Below are 9815 nucleotides of genomic sequence, written 5' to 3'. Positions count from 1 at the left end.
TCTCTCCCTATTCGGTTTTGTTTTTGTTTATTTGTTTTTGTTTTTTCTTCGTTTGCCTTCGTTTGCCTTTGTTTGCTTTTGGAAAAGTTGTCGCCATGCGAGACTTAGTTTTTTTTTTTTTTTGCTCAAATTGAGCACAAGTGAGTTTCTAGTCTTGAAAGTGTGCAAAGTGTGGGCCAATCTGGTGGCTGGAGTGATGACACGTGAATGCTGGAAATTCCAGACTTTGAGCGGATTCAGCGTACATAGAAAGAAAATGTAGCATTCACGTGGGTCTCTCCTAAGCGTGCCATTGGTCGGTCTGCTGTCCTTAAGTACCCCCCTCCCCCCCCTCAACGTCACGTTTGCTCAACTTTCTCGGTCTTTGGCGCCCAGAGAAAGCTTGAGGAAGGATAAAAAATGGCGAGGTTTCGGTACTGCGTTTTCTGTTTTTCTTATTTGTTTTTGTTTGTTTGCTTGTTTGTTTGTTTGTTTGTTTGTTAATTTTTTTAATTTTTTTTTTTTTGTTTGTTTGTTTCGTTCGTTTGTTTGTTTGTTTGTTTCGTTTGCTTCGTTTGTTTTGTGATGTTTTGTTTTCCCTTCTTGATGGCACAAAACAGAAGCAAACAAGACTTTCGGTTATATTCGGTTATATTCGGTTCAATAAAAGTTTGTTGGTTTCTGCACAACAACAACAACAACCACAACAACAAAAGTCCCTCTGTCCCTCAAAAGCAGTTTCTCCTCTGTCCTAAAGAAGAGCCTCTTTGTAATCGATCTTGTCTGAATGCAGCTCTCCTTTTGCCTACAGGTTTTTATTCCAACCCTTTTGTTGTTGTTAGTGCCATGTTGTTGTTATTGTTATACTCTGTAAAAGCAGTTGTTGCTGTTGTACTTGTTTGTTGTTTCTAAAGACACTGTTGTTGCTGCTGTTAGCGCTGTTAGTAATCACCCACTTGGCTTGTATTTTTGTTTCTTGTTTTTGTTTTTTGTTTTATTTATAAACACTCTCTGAGTAAGTGATGCTGTTGCTGTTGTTGTTGTTACAGTTGCAATGAGTGTTTGTTAATGTTCCCCCACTTGGCTTGTACTTTTGTTTTCTGTTTTGTTTTGTTTTTTTTTTGTTTTTGTTTTTTTTTTCTCAACACTCTCTGAGTAAGTGATGCTGTTGCTGTAGTCGTTGTTATAGTTGCAATGAGTGTTTGTTAATGTTCACCAACTTGGCTTGTTTATAATCTATTTTATTTTATCAACACTCTCTGAGTCAGTGATGGTGTTGCTGTTGCTGTTGTCGTTATTATGCTTGCAATGGGAGTTGTTACTGTTCACCCACTTTGCTTGTTTTGTTTTTATTTCTTTATTTTATCAACACCCTTTGAGCCAGTGATGCTGTTGCTGTTGTTGTTGTTATAGTTGCAATGAGTGTTGTTAATGTTCACCCACTTTGCTTGTGTTTTTGTTTTTGTTTATCAACACCCTTTGTGTCAGTGATGCTGTTGCTGTTGTTCTTATTACAGTTGCAATGAGTGTTTGTTAATGTTCACCAACTTGGCTTGTTTATAATCTATTTTGTTTTATCAACACTCTCTGAGTCAGTGATGCTGATGCTGTTGTTGTTATTGTGCTTGCAATAAGTGTTGCTAATGTTCACCCACTTTGCTTGTTTTGTTTGTGCTTTTGTTTTTGTTTATCAACACCCTTTGAGTCACTGATGCTGTTGCTGTTGGTGTTATTATAGTTGCAATGAGTGTTAATGTTCACCCACTTTGCTTGCTTTGTTTGTTTGTTGCTTTTTTTTTTTATCAACACCCTGCGAGTTAGTGATGCTGTTGCTGCTTTTGTCATTTTACTTGTATTTATAGTTGTTACTGTTCAGCCACTTTGCTTGTTTTTTAATCTGTTTTATTTTATCACCACTCTCTGAGTCAGTGATGATGTTGCTGATGCTGTTGTTGTTATTTTACTTGCAATGATAGCTGTTACTGTTCAGCCACTTTGCTTGTTTTGTTTGTTTGTTTGTTTGTTTTTTTTATCAATATCCTCTGAGTAAGTGATGCTGTTGCTGTTGTTGTTGTTATAGTTGCAATGAGTGTTTGTTAATGTTCCCCCCCTTGGCTTGTACTTCTGTTTTCTGTTTTGTTTTGTTTTTGTTTTTTTTGTTGTTTTTTTTCTCAACACTCTCTGAGTAAGTGATGCTGTTGCTGTAGTCGTTGTTATAGTTGCAATGAGTGTTTGTTAATGTTCACAAACTTGGCATGTTTATAATCTATTTTATTTTATCAACACTCTCTGAGTCAGTGATGCTGATGCTGTTGTTGTTATTATGCTTGCAATAAGTGTTGTTAATGTTCACCCACTCTGCTTGTTTTGTTTGTGCCTTTGTTTTTGTTTATCAACACCCTTTGAGTCACTGATGCTGTTGCTGTTGGTGTTATTATAGTTGCAATGAGTGTTAATGTTCACCCACTTTGCTTGCTTTATTTGTTTGTTGCTTTTTTTTTTATCAACACCCTGCGAGTTAGTGATGCTGTTGCTGCTTTTGTCATTTTACTTGTATTTATAGTTGTTACTGTTTAGCCACTTTGCTTGTTTTTTAATCTGTTTTATTTTATCACCACTCTCTGAGTCAGTGATGATGTTGCTGATGCTGTTGTTGTTATTTTACTTGCAATGATAGCTGTTACTGTTCAGCCACTTTGCTTGTTTTTTTTTTGTTTTTGTTTTGTTTGTTTGTTTGTTTGTTTTTTTATATATCCTCTGAGTTAGTGATGCTGTTGTTGTTATTATGCTTTCAATGAGAGCTGTTACTGTTCACCCACTTTGTTTGTTTATAATCTGTTTTATTTTATCAACACTCTCTGAGTCAGTGATGCTGATGCTGATGCTGTTGTTGTTATTATGCTTGCAGTGAGAGTTGTTACTGTTCACCCACTTTGCTTGCTTATTGTCTATTTTATTTTGTCAACACTCTCTGAGTCAGTGATGCTGATGCTGATGCTGTTGTTATTATGCTTGCAATGAGAGTTGTTACTGTTCACCCAATTTGCTTGTTTTGTTTTTTTATTTGTTTTTTTGTTTGTTTTTGTTTTGCTTGTTTTTTTTTATCAATACCCTCTGAGTCAGTGATGCTGTTGCTGTTGTTGTTGTTGTTGTTATAGTTGCAATGAGTGTTTGTTAATGTTCCCCCACTTGGCTTGTACTTTTGTTTTCTTTTTTGTTATGTCAACACTCTCTGAGTCAGTGATGCTGATGCTGTTGTTATTATGCTTGCAATGAGAGTTGTTACTGTTGTAGTTATGTCTGTCATTTGTCCTTGTTAGCAAGTTCTATTTGCCCTCTCTTGCCTTTTTTCAACACAGTTTCTTTCTTTGAGTCATATGGTTGCGAGATCCTCTCAAACTCCATCTCTTTATTTATTTGTTTCTTTTTTTTTTTTTTTTTTCTCATTCTCCTTCTCATAATAGCAATCACTGCTGCCACCATGCATGTAATGCTAGTTGCTCTCATTCTTTTTCATTTGCTAGTGGAAACTTTGTTTCTTCTTGTTGCTCTCTTTTCTTTCTTTTTTCTCTTTTGCAGAGGATTCGAAAAAACACAGCTCTTCCCTGCAGTTGTAAACATTCCAGGATTCCAGGATGCAGGCAGAAGAAAAACACTCTCACTAACTGTCTTCTTTTTTTTAGCATAAACCGTTGCAAACAAACACCTGAACATGTCTTCTTCACAAGAAAACAACACTGTTGTTGCCCCTTCTCCGAACTCTAAAGCGAAAAAAAAGAAAAGAAGGCAGTCACAAGAACAGAGAGACTTAAAGCTCAAAAACAAAGTCAGGGCCGCATTAGTTGCAGCGTGTGGCTCCGTAAACAGGGTTGTACCTTTCTATGGTACCAAGAAGAGGTACGCTGTTAGCTGTCCGATGCCTTTGTGCAAACATTCCTCCACAAGCATTAAAAGACACTTGACTAAAAAAGATCATTCTTGGACTTTGGATGAAGCTTCCATCTTTTACTCTGCAATGGTCAGGAAGTTTCAGCATGCTCGTCTCGAACGCAAGTCCGGCTGTCCAAAACCTTACCCCTGTTTGCAATGTTGGAAGTATTACGACCGACTGGACATACACTTGAAAGAGACTCATTTCTACGATTCCAAGACGATCAAACAAAAGATTGCAGAGGCAAAGCGATACGACAACGACAAGCTCTATGTCCCTCAATTTATTCGACCTGCCTTCTTTGGTATTAAGCCAGTAGCTGAACAAGCGTCTGCATCAGGCTCTGCATCCTCTGCTCCTGGGCCTTCCTCCTCTTTTTCTTCTCCGGTTCTTTCCTCTGATCCTCTTTTAAGCTTGCCCTCATCAGTTGCTGGTTCGTCCGAGGCTCCTTCTGCAAACCACTGCACCTCTGTAGAAAACAAAGAGCTGAACACCGAATCCGTCCTAGACTCTGATTTTAATTCCTTAAAGCACTTGGTTTCCAACTCCTCCGTCTTGACAGAAGATAAGAGACTCTTGTTTCAGCTGGACAAAGATGCTTTTCACTTTTATTACCAGTCAGCAGATGAGCTCTTCAGAGATTTTGAAAAGTGGCTTGTGGTAGCCAACAACAACACTTTGTCACAAGCAAAGATCTACAAAAATGCAGTTGTTGAAATATTGACATGTTGTGACAGCACGCTGACGCTGCACCCGAACGCTCTCACCAATTCCAACGTTTTGGAGGATAGATACTTTTCCATGCACTTTAAAAACATTCAGCTCAATTCCAAGCTGAGTGAACTTGACCAAACAAAAGCCATGTCTTGTCACACGTTGTACAACCGCCTTGTCTACCTTTGTCTCCTGTTTCGTTTCAGTGAAGCCAGGAATGTCTATTTCGGACTTTCTCATGAGGCCATCCGACGTTTGCGCTGCAAGGTGGAGGAGTTACAAAAAGTGCTGAGGCCCTTTCGTTCTTTGAGGAGGAGCCTTGTGAAAAGCAAAAAATGCATCAACATCATCAATGTCAGTTTGCTGAACGAATATGGCAAGTCTGCATACGTAAGACAGTTAGTGGAATCGATTAGAAAGCCGTCTCTTACACCGACTAGAGACAATGCTGTGTCTCTACGAAACCATCTTCTGCTCTCTGTCACTGTAATTAACAGTTTAAGAAAATCTAACATTGCTCTTTTAAACATTAGAGACTACATGGCTGCTGAGAAGAGTGAGTGTGGATATTGCATTGTGCAAGAGCGCTACAAAACAGCATACAAGTACGGAGCCAAAAACATTCTAGTGCCGAACGACTTGAAAGTGTTGATCGATATTTATTTGCTGAGATACAGAGACCTTCTTGTCAACGACTCTCACTACATGGCTGCAGACACCAAGACTGTTTTGGAGTTGAGCGACTGCTACAGGCCCCTTTTTCCATCGATGAGACCCAACAAAGACGAATGTGTGACACTCGGTGCAACTAGAGTGCCTGTTTACCAGATGGGTTCCTCTGCTATCTCCTCTTGCCTGACGTCCTGCTTCAGAAAAAGCCAAGTAAACATTCCCATGAAGCGTCTTACTCCCACTTGCATTCGCGGTTCGATAGCCACTTACTTTGCCAACAACAGCAAAGAAGATCGCGAGCGGTTTGCTACACTCTACATGAAGCACAGCAGGAACACAATGGATAGCTTTTATGTGTCCCAGTGGAACGCTGCAGAGGAGTTGCGCTTTGCCCTGGGCATCGGACAGTCCTTCGGAGTCATAGAGTCTTTGACTGTTGAAAAGTCTGAGAGACCACCAAAGAAGGAGAAGGATGTGATGGACTGGCTCCAAACTAATGCAGAGGAGTACGGTTTTCATGAGGTTGAGGACATCTTTGAGGAAGATTTAGACTCCGGTTCTGACTCTGAAGAATGTGCTGCTACTTTCAGCTGTACCACAGTGGTTCCGTTTTCTCCAGCTGTAGAAAACAATGTTCCTTTAGAGGATAGCAACGACCATGCCGTAGATTTCTTGTGTGAACCTACCTCAACTCCTGTTTCGTCTGTTCCATCTGAACAAACAATCGCTGGTCCAGTTCTTGAACTATCCCCTGCTCTTGCACAACTAGTTCCTAACGAACAAGCTGTTTGTATGGATGTAGATCAGACTCTAGCTGTTCCTGTTGGCACAGCTTGTTCTCCTCTTGCATTAACATTATTTCCTGATGAACCGGATTTTATTGAACACCATGCAAAACTTTCTCCAGTTTACTTTAATGAGCAAGTGGTTGCCAAACCTGTTTCTGCTTCTCCTTCTCAGCAAGTCGCTTTCTGTCCTTCAAAAGAGGTCTTTTCTGTTCCTCTGACTCCTAGCCTTGTTGCTTTTCAGCAAACATTGGCCAAACCCAGTTTGTTTCTTTCATCTGATCCAGTTTCAGCTGTTCCTGTCCAACAGGCTGGTACTGTTCTTGCAAAGCAGCTCTCACCTTATGCTGTTCAATCTGTTGGTAGCCTATTTAGCCAAAGTCTTGCCTCTACATCCAGAGGTAAATTCTTTTTGATTTTTGATTTTTGATTTTTATGCAAATCTCAACACGCTTTCAAAAAATGAAAATGCCCAAATCAACTCCTTGCCCTATTGTTATTGTTAGAGCTGTAAAAAAAACAAAACAAAACAAAAAAACAACACAGAAGTGTGTATGTATTTGTTGCAGGACTAATTCTGTGATTGCTTAAATGTTTATACAAGTGAATGATACTAAAACTGATTATGTTTTAGAAGTAAAAGATCCAAGAAGAAAAAAAATCAAGTTGGAAATGCCATCTTTCACTCAAGAACTCATCGGTAATGTAAAACCTAATTTATACAAAGATATATAAACACAAACCTCTTCTTGCACAATTTCAGATGGTTAACTGTTAACAAAAACTAGCCATCATTGCTAAGTGCACTTTTAGAAAGTTGTGTCTACCCGATTTCTAATGATGAAGTTAGAAACATCACCGTTAGAAATCATGCACAGCTTGTTATCATCTCTAACACTTAGAAACTGTTGATGGTTTTTATGAATTAGAAAAATGAACATGGTTTTATTTTATTTCAGGATCAACTCAGCCAAGAACAAAGGAAAACAAAGCAGAAGTTAGCCAATGCCATTTAGGTAATCTTTCAAAAACCAGTTATTGCTATCAGTGCAAACAATAAGGTCAACAAAAAAAAAATAAATAAAAAAACAGAATAAATCTTGTCTTACTTCAGAACCAAATGAATATTTGATTTAATCACTTTGTGTTATGACTTGAGTTTGTAAAATTTTAGATGAAATAGTTGAAGAGCTGAATGCTTGCCCTGGCCACAACGAATGGTTCAACACCAGAAGTTTTCCACGATGTGCAGCTTTGGTGTTGGCATACATCTTGCAAGACGTGTTTACAGATGTAAGCTCAAGTTGCTCGTACAAAGATTACCTTGGCATCTTGGCAAATCATAGCAGTGACAAGCTCATTCATGTCTTGCAAAAGTACTCCTACCAAAGCCATATTAAAGACAAAATTAAAAACATGAAGCTAAAAATTCAAAAAGAGGGTAGTTTAGAAAAGTTTGTTCAATATGGCAATATCGTGAAACCATTTATGTAGTTTAGATAAGTTTGTTCAGTTTGGCAATAAAGATGGGCCTTTTGTGTAGTTTGTTTTATCTATGCTTTTGCAAATATTTTTATCTGTTTCGCTAAAGACATAATAAACAAGAAGTTCTGTTAAACTGTTCTCACATTTCTTATTTAAAGATAGTTCAAACTTTTTTTTATCTTTAAAAAAAAAAAAAAGAAGTCGTTTTGTTATTCTGTGAAAACTTTTAATAGAGTTGCATTTAGAATTACTTCTGATGTTTTTAAGAGTTTGTTAAAAAGCAAAATAATATTTCCTGTGATGTTAAACTGCATAAGTGAAATTTAAAAAAGGAAAACTGCTCCAACCATTTTTCGGAAAAAGAAATCAAAAAGTTCCTTATTTTAAAAGATCTAGACATCCATTTCTTCTTCAGCAAAATAGCGAGGCTTTTTTATGAACTCTTACTCTCTATTTTTTCATATCTTTACACAAAGGATTTTGTTTAGATCAATGTAAACATACATAGAAGTATATTATGTTTTTTTTTTTTTTTTTGTTTTTATGCAGTCTAACTTTTGTTTCACTTCTATTTTATTTTACGTTTATCTTGTATTTTATCATGCCTTATTGGTTTTTGCGTTTTGTGATGTCAAGCTGCGTAAGCTAAACTTAAAAGGGGAAAACTACGCTAACTTTTCTTTGAAAAAATATTCAAGAAGTACCTTAAACGAAAGAGAAAGCACACGAATCTTGCCATCCAATTCTTCTTCTGCAAAGTAGCGAGGCTTTTTATGTACTTTTGCTCTCTAATTTATCTCTATTTACGCAAAGGGTTTTATTTCAATGTAAACACGTATAAAAGAATACTTTGTTAAAAATAATGTTAAAGGAGTTGCGTAAAAAAAAACGTCTGAATAAAGTTTCTTTACAAAAAAAACAACTAAGAAACAAGCGCGCCTAAGAAAAACCAGATCGCGATTCACTAAGTCAAAAAACGAAAGAAACAAAGTTTAAAAGGTCTTTCTAGACAACAAATTCTATTTTTGGCAATGCAGTTTTTGTATTTATGCAACCTAACTTTTGTTTGACTTCTATTTTATTTTACGTTTACCTTGTATTTTATCTTGCCTTTTTGTGTTTTGTGATGTCAAGCTACATAATCTAAACTTAAAAGAAGGAAACTAGGCTAACTTTTCTAGTAGAATATTATGTTGTTGGTTTTGTATGCAGCCTAACTTTAGTTTCATCTATATTTTATTTTGCGTTTATCTTATATTTTATCTTGTCTTTTTGAGTTTTGTATTTTGTGATGTCAAGCTACATAATTTAAACTTAAAAGAAGAAAACTAGGCTAACTTTTCTTTGAAAAATTGTTCAAAAACTACCTTACACCGATAGAGATAGCTCACGAATTTAAAAAGTTGCATCTATTCATCTTCTTCTTCAGCAAAGTAAAGCTTTTTATGCACTTTTACTCTCTAACTTACCTATATTTGCGTAAAGGATTTTATTTAATTCAATTTAAACATAACTAGTAGAATATTATGTTGTTGGTTTTGTATGCAGCCTAACTTTAGTTTCATCTATATTTTATTTTGCGTTTATCTTATATTTTATCTTGTCTTTTTGAGTTTTATATTTTGTGATGTCAAGCTACATAAGCTAAACTTTAAAGAGGAAATTTACGCTAACCTGTCTTTGAAAAACTATTCAAAAACTACCTTTAACAAAGTAGCGAGGCTTTTTATGCGCTTTTACTCTCTAACATACCTATTTTTGCGCAAAGGATTTTATTTAATTCAATTTAAACATGCCTAGTAGATTATTATGTTGTTGGTTTTTTATGCAGCCTAACTTTAGCTACATCTATTTTTCATTTTACGTTTGTCTTATATTTTATTTTATCTTTTTGTGTTCTGTGATGTCAAGCTACATAAGCTAATGTTAAAAGAGGAAAGCTGCGCTAACCTTTCTTTGAAAAACTATTCGAAATCTATTTTTGAGATAATCTAGATTTAAAAGAGGAACACTACGCTAATTTTGCTTTGAAAAAACTCTCGAAAACTAACTTATTCGATAGAGATAGCACACAAATTTAAAAAATTGTATCTACTCATCCACTTCTTCTACAGCAAAGTACTGAGGCTTTTTATGCACTTTTATTCTCTAACATACCTATATTTGCGCAAAGGATTTTATTTAACTCAATGTAAACATACATAGAAGAGTATTGTTACCCGTTTGTTTTATGCAGCCTAACTTTAGTT

The 9815-nt window shown here is 36.2% G+C and overlaps 1 protein-coding gene across 3 annotated transcripts; it reads left to right on the top strand.

Annotated features, from left to right (window-relative positions):
- The first annotated feature begins 337 nt into the window (after nt 1-337).
- LOC149892693 (uncharacterized) lies at nt 338-7621 on the top strand. 3 transcript variants are annotated; one of them, XM_090080103.1, is made up of 5 exons: nt 338-413; nt 3663-6482; nt 6716-6781; nt 7041-7097; nt 7256-7621. In XM_090080103.1, exons 2-5 carry the CDS (start codon nt 3692-3694, stop codon nt 7573-7575), a joined length of 3234 nt encoding a protein of 1077 aa, XP_089936229.1. In that variant the 5' UTR covers nt 338-413; nt 3663-3691; the 3' UTR covers nt 7576-7621. The 3 variants fall into 3 exon arrangements, with proteins under 3 accessions (XP_089936229.1, XP_089936231.1, XP_089936230.1); XM_090080105.1 differs by having other exon boundaries at nt 341-407; XM_090080104.1 differs by lacking the exon at nt 338-413 and having other exon boundaries at nt 3015-6482.
- The last annotated feature ends 2194 nt before the right edge of the window (nt 7622-9815 follow it).

The sequence above is a fragment of the Hydra viridissima genome, unplaced genomic scaffold, assembly GCF_058129835.1.
Source record: "Hydra viridissima isolate aposymbiotic clone 2 unplaced genomic scaffold, HvirCarnegie_v1 scaffold_2, whole genome shotgun sequence".
Classification (NCBI taxonomy): domain Eukaryota; kingdom Metazoa; phylum Cnidaria; class Hydrozoa; order Anthoathecata; family Hydridae; genus Hydra; species Hydra viridissima.
Note: the sequence above shows the minus strand (reverse complement) of the source record. Positions and strands in the feature narration are given on the sequence as shown.

What these genes read in the sequence shown, in the direction of transcription:
- LOC149892693 (XM_090080103.1), top strand. Translation starts at nt 3,692, where the DNA reads ATGTCTTCTTCACAAGAAAACAACACTGTTGTTGCCCCTTCTCCGAAC. An exon ending in TCTTGCCTCTACATCCAGAG is followed by an intron (nt 6,483 to 6,715) that starts GTAAATTCTTTT and finishes ATTATGTTTTAG; the next exon opens with AAGTAAAAGATCCAAGAAGA. An exon ending in AGTTAGCCAATGCCATTTAG is followed by an intron (nt 7,098 to 7,255) that starts GTAATCTTTCAA and finishes GTAAAATTTTAG; the next exon opens with ATGAAATAGTTGAAGAGCTG.